The sequence below is a fragment of the Limulus polyphemus genome, unplaced genomic scaffold (genome assembly GCF_000517525.1).
Source record: "Limulus polyphemus unplaced genomic scaffold, Limulus_polyphemus-2.1.2 Scaffold113, whole genome shotgun sequence".
Classification (NCBI taxonomy): domain Eukaryota; kingdom Metazoa; phylum Arthropoda; class Merostomata; order Xiphosura; family Limulidae; genus Limulus; species Limulus polyphemus.
The window spans coordinates 934,485-949,808 of record NW_013665723.1 but is presented as its reverse complement, the minus strand read 5'-3'; the positions used below and the strand labels follow the sequence as shown (position 1 = coordinate 949,808).

The window sequence follows — 15,324 nt, the reverse complement described above, 5'->3', positions numbered from 1 at the left end:
ATTTTGATGTTCTTGATGAATGTTTCTTTTCAAACTATTTTAGTCAGCACCTTAGAAAAACAAGGTAATTATGATATTACTTCAATGTATTGAAAAATAATTAAATTAAGCTCAAAGTCATGAAAGAAATGTAAAATATAATTCTCGAAATGTTTTTCATTCTTTATGAAATTTTCCATGACGTTTAATTAATTATTTTAAGTAGGAATCACAGAAATTAGATTTATGGAAATCAGTAGTAACACATAACTATTCACACTATGCTATATAAATATAGAACAATTTTTCCTGCAGTTGTTCATTTTCATTTCTTCCTTGTTGAAACGTAAGTAGTAAAACGCTAAAATTTGGAGTTATATTCCCCGTGGTGAACAGAGTGCAAATAGCACATTTTGTAGTTTAACGCTAAAATAAACAAATAAATCGCCTGGTTATTACTAATATACACTATAAAGTACATGTTTCACGAAACAGGAAGTGAAAAAAAAATGTTAATTTAATATTCAAGAACAATATTATAACTGTTTAAAATTCTATTGTAGATCCTTCCATAATAACAACGGAAAAGTAGAACAGATTTTGCATTCAGTTTCCATGAGTGTTGACATAGTAAGATAAAGAAGACGAACTATAGTACACGGTTCAACAGTACTTATACAGCTTGCCAAGGAACACATTGCCAGGGAAAAATCACCTCATTTGGTCGTACACTCGACAAACAAACAAACAAACAGTTATTCGAACGATCCTATCAAATATCACGGGTTGAACTGCAGCAGAACTATTTGCTATCCCATATTTACGTACTTAAATAAACACGGATGGGAACTTTCCTGGTTGCAGTAACAAAAGTAGGCACGCCATTGGATAACAGTATTTGTTCTTGGATTGCAATACCAGCATCTGCCATATATAAATTAGAACTTTATTTCAACTAAATACTAACAGTTCCAGCTTAACAGCTTTTAATAAGAAACGAATGAACTTATGTTTCAAAACTCTAATATAAAGGTATTATAACCAATAGAATTAAAACTAAATTGTAGCACGCTGTCTTTGCTGAATGTAAACTTGCACAATAAAATGTACTGCTTCAATGTTTTCGAAGCCTTGGAGAAGATCTTAATAGAAACTTGTACGTTGGTATAAATGTTATGAAGTTTGTGCGTTTGTGGTGATAGTAGAGAATCAAAATGAAAATACATGTAGTTGTTAGTTATTAAAATCTATATAAATATAATTGTACTACTTGGCAGAGTGTGGATGGATCTTCACCAAAATTGGTATGGAGGTTCATTAGGTCCACGCGGGCATACATACAAATTTTCAGTTTTGCACTTTGCGTTTTTTACCACTACTTCGCCCCCTGTTGATGGATGTTCACCAAATTTGATATGGAGGTTCACAATGGGTCCGTGGGAAGATACATAAAAAAATTTTCAGTTTTGCATTTCGCGTTTTGCAGTTTTTTATTGGCGTTTTTTCGTTTTTTACGATTACATATAAGAGAAGTAACTTTTCATGTCCTAAGATAACCTTTCATTAATCATGAATTTACATAATTTCTGTCCAGGGGACGGATACTTCAGCTAGTTTAAAATATATTAATGAATGACTTCCTTAGCATATATTGAAACATAACATACATCTTTAATCACTATTACTTGCTAACTTTAAAATATTGTGCACAATTGTACCAACCGAGATAATTTTTTTCTACAATATTTCATATTTATGATATTTTGATTGTGAACTTTTACTGGTTTACTTTGGGCAAATAATATTATGTGGTTATTTTAAGGTACAGATTCACTAAAAAATAATTTGTCTGGTTATGAGTTTCATTGGCATTATTAACACTTGCCTGTTGTAAGAAGAAAAATACGTTTAGCAATTAGGAGAAATTTGAAATATGTATTCCAAACAAAAAGAAAGATTTTTGTGAGAGTGTGTGTGTGTAAAATAAAATGGACATTTCACTATTTTAACTGTTTATACATGTTATACGAAACCGAATTAACAAGCTTTGAACGCACAGTCTTGATCCTGTTTGTTATTCCTGCATCCTTTGACAAGAAAAACAACATCACGTTTAGTGAGACGTTTTAAATGTAATTTTATTATATAATTGTAAACACACAATAATTATGTGTAAATATTATACTGAAATCTTTTTATATATATTTTAATTGAAGCGTCAACTTTCATATCAAAGCTTTAGTATACCTCGAACATTTATTTAAATTTTTGGTAAAACCATTTTAGAATCTAATGATAACTATATTTTCTAAGTTTGTACTGCATTTAAGGACTTTTTTGTTGTTGTTTTTCTTTGTATTTCAAAATAATCTAATTCACAATAAAATAGCATCAGTATAATAGAAGGGGACAGCAAACTGTATATATCATAATATCACTAAGTGTGATCAATGCTTGAAAATCATTTAAAATGTAATACATAGGATAAAATGCGTAATATTAAAACGAATGTGGAGCCTCATCACGTGATTAAATCTCATGTCACAACGTCTGGTCCTGTTCTATCTGATGACCTTGCATCATGAAAATAACCCTGCATGATACTACATACTGTTGTCTGGTTGGAAGGCTTTTGTCCCCTACTTTTTTGTTCTTGGAATCCAATTTGTTAGAAAATGCCGCACGTTGATTACTAAGTCTAAGACACGACCTACTACGTGTCTTTTTCTGAATGATTCTGGTTCCCCAAGTTTATCCATATTCCTTTCTTTTCGAAAGTCATTAAGTACAACGGATATTCTCGTTTTGGAAATTCTAAATCCCGATATGAACACATCTTTATAATCTGAGTGCATGAATGTTTTGTGTCGGAAACGGCTATTACATGCCCTTCCCAAAAGCGATCATTTTCAGTGGCTTCATGGTGCCTACGAAAAATCAACAATGCCAAAATGTTGTTCTGATATATGACGTTCCATTCGATTTTGTATTGCCTGTATTTGTCACGTGGCTCGCATATTTCTTTATTCATTGTTGTTTTGGTGTAACTACTCAACCCTGTATTACTTGCAATGATATCCTCACTAGATGCGACACTTATTTCGTTGGTCTTACGGTAATTACAAACATTCTACGTTTCATCGATATAGAGTTAATCGTGGTTCCTCCACCAGCTTGAGGAAATAATGTCAACACTATGTCTCAAACCTTAAGCTTGTTTGTTTACTTTTTTCACTTTAAGCTACCTATCTTGTTTCTGTATTTTTGACGATCCCAATTCAGTCTTTTTAAATAAATTTTTTTAATAATCTTGTTAGGTTCTTAAATCAGTAACAAGAAGATTAAACTAGCAAATAATTTCGTGTGTGTTTTATTGAAGATTGAGATGAGCATTAAAAAACTGCACATTTATTGGCACTATGTGACAACCAGAGAAAAATGATACAAAAAGGAACGTCTGTAACAATTTTTCGAACTGTAGTTGAAACCACTGGATTAACAGCTCTCATTACAGCATATTGGAATATGATTTTCATAAAACTTGCTGTATCCAGTTTTTTTTAACAAAATCTTTTACATACGTTTCATACCTGTCAATAGAAAAAGTTTAACTACAATATTACAATTAATTTATTTTAAACCGCTACTCTCACTTTTAAAATCTACAATTCAAGCAATCTTTGACTGAAGACCAAGATCAATCTTTAAAAATTAATACAATAGTATTACCGACTGTTTATTTGTTGAATAGTTTGATGTTTAACGTATCCAGATAGGCAATATTAATAATATAAATTCTAAAGTATAGATATGCCAAATATTATTTTTACCAGAATATCTTGTAGTTAAGTCGGTAGAGCATAAAATATTATTTCTATTATACAGGTATTAAACAAATACAAGTAACGTTGTAAATGTTATATTTTGTACGATGAAGAGAAAAATACAAAGAAGCAAAATATTTTGACACTGGATTCTTCTCAATATTTCTACATCAGTAATATGTTAATTCTACATCAAGAAATTGCTACTTCAGTATACCTAAACATTAAAAAATTCAACTGATCATGAGAAAGAGCTACAGTTACAATGGGGAACCGAAGCCTAAAACAACTATAACAACAAAAAATGTTCATTTTTGCAAGTATACTTGTTTGACTAGGTTTGACTGTTGAGGTACGTGATCCTTGTTTCATAAAACATTTAACAGTAAGTATACAAATAACACAATAATCATTCACAATACCAGCACAGTGAGTATCGTCTTTTGGCCATAGCCGTTTAAAGTAGGTTGGTATATACAAACCAAGAGTAATAATTCCACTCGTGAACATCCTTCTCGTCATAAACCATTCTCCTATAAAGAAAATACCTCTAGGGCATTTTACAATGTCAATTCACATGCTTGTGTGAACATACTTAAAAAATACATATATAAGTTAAATATTATGTCACACATATTCTTCGTTTGGCTTTGAATGCCCGGTAGCCGAATGTGCTGTATCAGGCAACTGTGCAATGTCTTTAAACACTCCTACTAAACTCTGAAAGTTTGGACCCCAATTCAGAAGATAATCCCAGCCTAATACAGACCCATTTGCTGGTTTGTATGAGGACACGTTAGAGATATCGTCATCAGAAGCCACAAGAGTGCTAAGGGATCCTCTAATTGAGTCAAACCCATCGTATGTTTTAGCTGAATCTTCATCATTTTCATTGTCTTCCTCAGCTAATTTCGAAAATATCATATTACCTCGCCCAAAATCCCTGTGTACCTTCTCGTAATTATTATCATATTCAAACTCGGAGCATGTGAAGGAATCGTTTCCACTCTCATCTGTAGATGAATCAGGAGGTTCCAGAAGTTCGGTATTTGTCTCTAAAAGTTCTGCAAGTTTGGTTTTCTCTGGATTATCATCGCTAGATAAAGAAACTGCATCCAATGTGCTAACAAGACTCGAATTTCGTGGGCGTGCGTTTAATCGTTCTATTTCTTCAGCTGTTAAACCTAAAGAAATTCCACCTTCTCTGATGTTTCTCTTCCTTCCTGACTGTGGACGGGAATGAAGGCTTCCTGTATTGTGGCTGAGATTGCTGACAGGGCTGTTGAGGCTTCTTTCAGAGTTCATTATTGGATCCTTATAGCCTTCGGGACTCACCCCTTGGGATGTTGCTAGTAACGCTGTCTGTAGGGGTTTCCCACTGATATCTTGTAAAGTCAGAATACGAGGGGTTTGTTGAGATAATTCACTAGAAGGGCTTAACCGCGCTAATGGAGTATTTTGCATTTTTAATGCTGATGGACTTTCTCTTGGAGGGATAGAAGATGGATTCTGTGGTATAACATTGCGAGGACTCTCCCTAATTGGACTAGGTTGGAACTGATGAGGACTATGTCTGTGATTATGTTTGTGGTAGTTTGGTATATGAGAATTAGTTTTGTACTTTCTTACATTACCATCTCGAAACCCTTTATAATGATAGACTATATCGATGTCTGATGGCGCAATACTGCTTGCATTTTCAAGATCGTAATGTTCGGGAGGTTCTGAATCAGGAATATTACCCATTCCAAATCCATTAGAAGGTTTAGGGTTGTCCTGATGTGAATTATTCTCTGAACATTGAGGTGACATTGCAGGTGATCTTTTAATGACTTCTCTTTCTATGATATCTGGGCGTTGAGGGCGTTCTGTCAAGACTTCTCGATCTTTCATCTTTTTTGGCACTAATTCTTGTGATATGTGGTTTCTTATTACATCTTCAGTTCCCATATTTTCGACGTAACTTGGATCCTGATTAGAACGCTGGCTGTCACCGTTAGTTGATGTCAAGAAGGCATTCCCATTTTGTTTGATATGACTATGGTTTTTATCTCGGCAAAGCTTTCTTCTTCGAAAGACTAGAAAACTGACTAAGATAACTACTATAAGAATGACAAAAAACACAATCACCAATATAACTCCTATGCTAAGTGGGTCGGTAGGGGCAACATCGAATCCAAGAGCTTCATCAGTACATCCTCTATAGATAATTCCACGAGGTACCACTTTAAAGTAACTATTCGTTACATTCAAATTTTGAACTTCTCCGTTGACTATTATTGAAGAGAGACATCCTTGAAAACCTGTATAATAACATAAAATAGATAAGTAAATATTCCAAGAAAGTGCTATAATGGATTAACATGAACAACTATTAAAGTATTTAATTTTATACTGAATATCATCCAAGAAAGTATCTGAATAAAGTATCTAAATGAATATAGTTTTAAAAGGGATTTTCAAGACAAATTATTTATGTAATTTTGTGGCCTAAATTTTTAAACCTTATAATAATAACTGCGCTCTAACGTTTTAATAAAACACCAGAGATTAATAAAAATGTGAAGACAAGTTTTAATTATGGATGAAAATTTGCTCAAGAACTTTAGATGTATATTTACATATAAAATGTGCTTATCAATATTGAATATACATGTATTTGTGTAATGGTAAGGTACTGGTTCTTTTTAAAAGTCCTCATCAGTTATAACAATGTAATATAATTTCGTGTCAACAAATAGATTTTTCGGCAAGTTAGTGAGCATTTTAAGCAAATTCACAATTAAGTCTAAACTTTTCATTACCTGCTACTAAATTGTCGTCTTTTGCTTCCTCGTCTGGGTGTAATCCCATCGTCAACACAGTCAGGTAAGGATCCAGGAGGTCGTGGACCTTTTGTTCAGTCTCTAATCCATTCCACTCTTGATCTATGGATACATTGAAGTTATTGTTGCTGAGTGTCAGTATCACTTCATGCCACATACCATCTGCAGCATCAATTCCATCTAGAACCAGGTTAACAGGATCTCCAATCTTCTGCTGAGATTTATATTCCAGATGACCATTTCTGAGCTATAGATTGACCAAAAACATTGCCTATAATAAAGAACCTTATAACCCAGACAGTTTTTAAAGGAATACCTTCCTTCATAAGAATTCACTGTTAAATTATTGTTAATACTTCTAACAAATGCTACGATTATTTAGTTGTTTAGTAAACTTTAAGCAAAATGAATTTACATAATATTGGAACAAAGATAGCCCTCTGGCGGCCAGCAAGGGTAAAATAAATTATCATTCACTTAAAGATGCTTTTGGTGAGTCACTACTTGTTTTTAACTGGTCATACATTCTGGAAGTATAAAAACTTAAACATCTGTTTTGGTTTCACAAAGCTATTTTAATTGAATTTAATCAGTCCTGATTTTTGAGGACAGTAGGTTCAAAAAAGATTAATAGAACATTCGTGTTTACACAAATTCTTTCTAGTATCTATTTTCAAACATTCATTTAATACTCAAAAATAAAAGTTCGGGTTCACTATACGTGTGTTAAAAAAATGGTATCTGCAGTCTTCTTATAACAAGAAAAATATTGCATATATCGACAGTTAAATATTAGACTCGGTTACCAGGTGTGTTTATTATTCGAGTTTAAGATATAACTTACGTAACTCTGTTCAAGAAAGCTTTAATAAACAGTTATAATGAAATATGCTGCTGCTTTGAACGAAGTTATCTTTCTTAGAAACCGAGATTTAGATTTATTTTAAAAATGTTTATTTTTACCACTGGCGATAAAACTGTAAATATACATTATCTTTTCTGACACACACACAACTGACTGAAAATGACTGATAACGCAGTAAAAACTGAAATATATTGGTAAAACTAAGGATTAGTCTTAACTTGTATAGTACACGGTAATAATTTATACACTTCTAATATATATAAGCTTACGTTCACTATGCAGTGTCTTTTTGTTATAAATATAATTTATTATGAATGAGTGCGTTATATGTAAAAGCAGTAGTATATTTACAACCGCAGAAAGAAACTGAAATTGTTGATGAACAGGGACAATCAAACTCGTTACTATTAAATTGTGTCTGTATTACAGATCTTCAGTTAAAAATTATCTACTCTGTAAAAAAACGTCATGACATAAGAAAAAAAGGAGGGAATCCTTAATAGTCGCGGCATTTGAAATTCTTTTAGGCAGGATTAGAGTATATTACTATGAGACCTTTGTTTCCCTTTCTATTGCTATATTTTTGTGCGCCAGCAATACTGTTACGACAGCGGAAGTCACACAACGCTGGGAGCATGCGCGCTGGAGTTTCTCGAAGGATCATGAATATTCTTGGCAACTCTAGTTTGTTCCAGACGCCCTCTTTTTTAGTATATAAGCCCGGCAAATAAAGCCAGCGATAGAAGAGATATAGATAGATTGAAGAGATAGATAGATAATTGAGTCAAGCGAACAATAGGCACCGTAAGTAGAGTGTGTGAATCACTGTGTTTTTAGCGTGTGTTATAAAGGTTATTAAGTTTAAAGTGACCGTGGAAGTTAAGTGTATTACAAAGTTTGTATCGAGAAAGAATAAACTAGTTTTAATCAAGAAGGGACTTGTATCGCTGAAGTCACTCGGAAAGAATTTTTACCGGAAATGATCAAACAAGCAGATACGCAACAATACGAAGCGTGGGGGGGGGGGGGGGCGGATACCAGATTCGATTTTATTACTCATCAGGATCTCTACAAGCCTAGCCTCAAATTGAAATTGTTTTTGGCAGGATTAGAATAAATTAATCTATGAGACCTTGGGCGTGGTCAAATATATCAATCGAAAGGGTTTGACCTCCTGAGTCGAAAACTGTAATTATATCTCAAATCAGTCAAGAGATGACGAAGCTATGAGCTACTAGTTTGTACTTGAAATTACAAAACACAAAACTCGGAGCCATTCTATGAGCCGCTATGCCGCGGCTAAAAATATATCTAACCTTCAAAATTTCTCAAGTGACAGAAATTTCATGGAAAAGAAGAGTTTACCTACTGCCTTCTTTAGTTGTTAATTTTGGTTAAAATGTTCACTCGGTAATGCAATATACATTCTTTGTAGCTCTTAATTAATTACACACATGCACATAAATCTGAATATACTAATATACAAAAATAATTTTTTACTATGCAAAACATATAAAGTTTTTAATTTTCTAGAAATTCCATACCTGTAAAATAGTAAACCCTTCGTTTTTTGTCGTAGCATGCAACAACAGGCCATTTTTTGACTTAGTTCGGAATGAAAATGCAACAGTTTTTGTTCCAGAAGGGTTAAGGCCAGACACAGAGTGCTTCCACCGTTGCACGTGGTAATAGGGTCCAGTTAGAAGAGATGTTCTACGTAATTTTTCTAGGGGTATCAATTCCAAGTATGCAGAATCATCATCAAAAGATAAAGGCTCTAAAGCTGTGAAGTAGAATTACTACGTTAAATATCGTGAAAACTTCCAACTCTGATAAAATACAATTTTTGAATCAGTAAAAAATGAATTAGTTTTGTTCGTAAGTTTCTGAAAGCTATTTTTCAAATTCTATAAATCAAAAATTGTTAAAAAAAATAGAAATTATTTAGCCTGAAAATGCGACTGTAAATAATTAAAATATGGAAATTGTAATTACATTAGATATGAAGCTTTTTGTAAAAGCTTAAGATACTCTATAAAACTTTGATCAAGGTACAGTTTCACAAACATAAGGTAAGATAGTAAGAGACAAACACACATAAAGCAAGATGGGGATATACAAAGATAAAGTGGTTCGAAACAGACGCGCCATTCAAATCATAAATATTCTCAAAGCAGAGAAATGACATTGCATGACTTCCAATGTTGAAATGCACGGAAGATGCTATATAGTTACATCCTAGGTATTCATTCAAGTTCAGAACAATATGCACGAGAATTAGCAAAAGCTTGTGTTTTTTTCATTAATTCCTTAATTGTGGTGCTATAGTCAAGTGAAACACCTTTTGTGGAAAATATTTATACACGTAATATGTTTGTTGAATTTCGCTCAAAGCTACTCAAGGTTTATCTGTGCTAGCTATTTCTAATGTTAACGTGACAGACCAGAGGGAAGGCAGCTAATCAACACCATCTACTGTCAACTCCTGGACTACTTTAATTGAATAGTGGGATTTCATCGTCACTTATAATGCACCAATGGCCTCAAAGTGCGGAGCGCGATTTCATTCTGGCGATATCTGGACGCAGATGAAGGAGCTTCGAATTCATAGTCCCAAACACTAACCACTAGGCCTCGCTCAGCCGACAATATACGCGGAAGTTTTTGTTTGTTTGTTGTTAAGCGCAAAACTGGTCAAACGGCTTTCGAAACCCGATTTTTGCAGTTATAAACCCTAAGACTTACTGCTATACGCGGAAAACAATTAAGCTTTGTTTCAATCCTCCAACTGCGAGTTCTCTTTGATTGGAGCATAAATCAAACTTACGCATGTAAAGAGTAATATTGAGATAATATATGTCAATACCATAGAGTTACATTAATTTTGATTTATTTTCAGTAAATTACTTATGTAATTTTATAATAATATCAAATATTTTTAAAACAAAAAAATCATGTCGTTTTCTTGTCAAGTATAAGGAGGCTCTCAATGAGTAATTATTATAAAAATATTTTGGGAGTTATCCTACATCTTTAGGATTGGTTTCGTAAAATACAACTCTTATTATAAAACTCCTATATATTATTATGTTTAACTCCGCATGATATACGTTATGTGTCTTTATATATAAACTATAATGTTTATAATAAAGTAAAATAAATTTATTAAAGGAAATTTAAACACAATTTTAAAAATAAGGAACAAATTGTCTCATATTGTATTATATAATAACTTTTAAAAATATAAATGTTTTAATCTATAATATAAATAATATATTGTGTTAACCAAAAACATTTTTATACCATGTACGTAAACAGTAAAAATAATATGTATAGGTGCATGTAAATATATAGAGGAGCAGGGATGCCATACTTCCTGCAGGTTCTTACGAAGTTCTCATAAAAATAAATGAATAAAATAAAATAAAAAGGCTTCTGCCATTTAAAGTTTGGGAATAATAGGAATACATCTAAATATTATGTAGACCATAAGAAGGCCTGGTGGTTATGGTACGCAACTCGCAATTTGCGGATCTTGTGTTCAAATCCTATAACCGAGCGTGCTTGCCCTTTCAGACGTGAGAGCGTTATAATTTGCGGTCAATCGCACTTTTCGTTGGTTAAAGTAGCCCAAAAGTCGGCGATGGGTTGTTTCGCTAGCTGCCTTCCATCTAGTCTATTACTGTTAAATTAGGGACGGTTAACACAGATAGCCCTCGAGTTGCTTTGCGCAAAATTTAACAAAGCAAAATGATGCATTAATCACGTTTCAACTAAGATTGCGTACGTTGTAAGCGTTAAGATGAGCTAGGAAATGATTTATATTTGCATAGTATATAAGAAAGAAAGATGAACACCTTTTCAGACCACAAAATGTCACGCAAAATCATAACAATACTGTCAAAAGAAAAAAAAATTGAAAGTCATTAGTGGGCTTCTTACAAGGTTTTATAATAGATTATCACTTAACACACTAATTTCTTGTGTTCAATTTTGACCACTCTTGATATGTTGTATAAAGAGAAATTCACTGTCAAAAGATGACAGAAATTAAAATGTAAATAATTTTGAAACAAAATCGACCTCTGATCTTGTACAAATGACAAGGATAAAACGTATCTTTCTAAATGGGTGTTACACATTCTGAACTTTATTTTATTCTAACAAAACTTAAGAAATTTTAAAATACCGTAGCTGTATGCATTACATTCTAAATATTAACGCTTCTTATTGGCTATTCATTAAGAAAATTGATTTGTTCAAACAATTTTGAGGAGCTTTAGCTATTCTCACTAGAAGGAAACATTCAGAGAATGTATTCGAAAACAGTTACAAAAGTTGTTTTTGAACTTCTTACCCTCATTACAGTTTGCTGCAATAATTTGGTTGGGACAGAGACACCTCGTAGAGAACCACAAATCTTGACAAATTCCTGTATTTCCACATCCATGTTTTGTGGTACAACCATCTTTTAATCTTGGGCATGTACGAGTGATATGGTTCGATTTAAGTGGTGATGTCAAATCCAGTTGACGCCCATTTACGTAAACACTGTGAATACAGCCAATAAAATCGTCGCTGGACACCTGACCTGGCCTCTCAAGCAAAGGTTCCACTGCAGGAATGCCTCCCAGATACATAGTATTTCCATTAAAGTTTAAGGTTCTAAAATAGAAGTCACATTTTGAAATGAAACGTCAAAGACTGAACCACATATTTACATCGATCTTTTATAATTAATTACTAGATAAAATAAGATTTTGCACGACATGAAATGCAACTTGAGACAGCAACCTTAGTCAGGTTGGTCATGTAGAAATATTTCATTTGGAAAAGACAACTGCCTAAATTTTTCTACATAACAAGTTATGTTTATGGGCATGTTGTTTTGTACGAAATCACTGAGCAGGGTATTAAGCGACTGTTCATACTTGTCTTTTGTGTGAACAAGTATAGTTTGGCATTGTGGTTATTATTTATGGTTCCCTTTCTTTCATGACAAAATTAAACATTCGCTTTTAGTGCAGAGTTTAATTTTTTTTACTTATTTCAACCTCATAATGAACAAGTCCACATGCTAAATCGAACTGAAAGTCTGATACTTTCAAAATGTCTATTGTTGTAAAAGTTTTCAAAGTCGTGAGTATAAGCAAAATCTAAGCCAACATTCTACTTTGCACTTTTCAGAAAACAAAAGCTCATCAGGCTTGGTTGAAACAGTTTAATATACAAAGACCCCTAGATCTAAAGTGTTTCCTCATTTGAACTGCATCGCATTATCTCAGTGGTGGTTGTCTACTGGCATTCCGCATGCTCAAATATGTAGTTGGACAGAGAACTTTGTTTTTTATGCTGTATTTGTCTGTTCTTTATATATTAAAACTACTTAAACCAAGTCTGAATATGTATCATATGTTTCGTCGATAAAGTTGAAAATGTGAATCGTTATCTTCAAATTATGAGCTTTTAGGTTAATGTAGGCTTAGCATTAGTTGACAGGTTAAATGTTTTCTACAACTTGTATTTACATTTTAAATCATTTTAGCTTTATCGATTGATAAAAACAAATGTGTCTTACTCATATGCAAGTGTTTTTTATGGTTTTGTGCTTTTATTTTTGATTAACGAATCTTACGATTCACGAAACTATTTGCATACTATTTTCTTTTTTTTTTTGGCGGAAATATTTTCATCCTGTCCATCAGTTATAAAAACAAAATTCTATGTGTACTATGTATTTTTCATAGTAATCGTAAGGAGAATTGTTTGGAGCGTGTCATATTATAAAAATCATGAAAATATTTTTATATAAAGAAATAATATTAATAAGTGTACTCGAATGTCAGCTTACCCTGCATGCCCGGTTACAGACAAAGAACAGTTCGTGTTTCCATGAGAACATTCGTCACATAGCTCACCACTCTCCCTACAAGCTACCACTGATAAAGACGCCACCTATAAAAAAATTAATGAAAAATCAGTAAAGGAATTACCAGTTTCAGCGTCATAATTTAGACGCGTTTTACACTTTTCTAAGAGATACAGACTTTTTCAAACACTTCAAAAGTAAAGTACTGATAACCAAATAACATATTTTTTTCCTACAAAAAGATATATGATTCTTTATAACATTTACGAAAAGACAGCATTAGTTTGAAAGTAAAAATAGTAAAAGAATCATAGTTAATACTTTTAGAGAAAGCACTATTTTTATGAAAATATATACAAAAATGTTATAGGTGGTTTGTTTTTAACTTAGTTTTTAAGTGTGAAAAAAGTTTCACATTTTTATCTTAAATCGGCGGTACACATAATTTCAGGTTTAATGTTTTAGCAAGTTAATATAATTTTATAAAAAAAAATGACGCAGATAGAAAATACAAACAGAAGTTGTTTTTTAACCGTCGATAGCAACATAAGAAGGTAATCCGTGTAACAATTAGACTTACCCTGCCATTCCGAATAACAGTTATCTTGTGCCACTTCCCATCTGCGACGTCTTGGCGTGCCATGATTGACGCTATAGCTGAGCGAGATGCACCAAAAGAAAAGCGTGTTTTCCCTTCAACGATTTCGATAGCAAAAAAGTCGGATCGTCCGCCATTCTGCCTGCCAAAGTTATATACGAGAAGGGAGTTCTTCATGTTTGTGGATAAGACAAGTGAGATATCGTTAGTAGAGGGCTTTAAGGAAGGAAAGCTCATGTAAGAATACTGGTGAAATCCAAATGTTGATTTTTCACAATGTCTGCCAAAGAAGTTCGTGTCACAAATACATCGGTATCCTGTAATAAAAAACCCATCAATTTCTAAAAAATATTTAAACACAATTTTATTGAGTGTAATACTATGTGAATTTCTAGATGAAGCTTCAAAATATTTTTGATGAAAGAACATCCATAAACGTTATATCAAATCGTGTTTTTTATTTTATTTTAGGTTTGTTTATAGTTAAGCACAAAGTCATACAATGGGCTATCTGTGTTGTGCTCACCATGGGTATTTAAAACATATTTTTAGTGTTATAAGTCCGCAGACTTACGTTGAACCACTGGGTGAGAAGGGGCTTCATTTAAGGAAAGAAAAACTGTTATTCAAATTGAAAGGGTGATAGCCATGCTTCTGAACAAAATCTAATTCAATAGTTGTATGTTATAATAAATTAAAAATCCATTACTATTACGTAACTAATGTATTGAAAGACAAGGAGATCAAATACAGCGGAAAAGTAAAAAAAGGTTTCACATTCTGTGCTACTTGATGCTAAATTTTGCTTTTTGAAAAAGGAAAAGAAAAAAAACATTGTGAAGGGCGAGCCTTCGCGTTAATCGCTATACTCCAAGAAAATATCTGAAGACAGTGTGTAGTGAGAGGCTCAAAGGTACCATGATCGGTCTTTTGCGCACTAGGCGATATCGCCATGGGTGCTTGTTAAAATCGTTATTTATTTGCCTTTCATTCTTCTTGGTGTAGAAACAGTGCTTAAATTTATTTGCAACCTAATTCTAATACTGTTTATAATTCCAAGGTTATTACTTAGCCCTAATACATTTGGAGCCCGAAAAGCTTTATTTAGTATTCTTTCAAAGTTCTGAGTTTACAAACTTCATAAACATGCACAATGAACGTTTAAATGAACAGTAAGTTAGCATTGTGACGGATTTATTATTCTATATTTATTTTAATATCGATATTTGTTTAAGTTAGATTAATATTTAGAAATGTACATAACGTATACTGTTAAATATGTATTGTGAAACTCCCGCCCAATCTCTAAGGTTGTAGAAGATTCTCGAGTGTAAGAATCAACAATATGTGTGTACGTAAACGCT

General features: G+C 32.7%; 1 protein-coding gene across 1 annotated transcript in view; it reads right to left on the bottom strand.

The window, feature by feature from the left end:
• Positions 1-3,388: 3,388 nt before the first annotated feature.
• The window catches only part of LOC106471517 (cadherin-related tumor suppressor-like), a 140,258-nt gene continuing 128,322 nt past the window's right edge, over positions 3,389-15,324 (bottom strand). The window contains 6 exon segments of the mRNA XM_022401017.1: positions 3,389-6,106; positions 6,608-6,875; positions 9,038-9,276; positions 11,851-12,158; positions 13,345-13,448; positions 13,943-14,277. Of these exon segments, the coding sequence (XP_022256725.1) occupies positions 4,431-6,106; positions 6,608-6,875; positions 9,038-9,276; positions 11,851-12,158; positions 13,345-13,448; positions 13,943-14,277 (2,930 nt within the window). The 3' untranslated portion in view covers positions 3,389-4,430.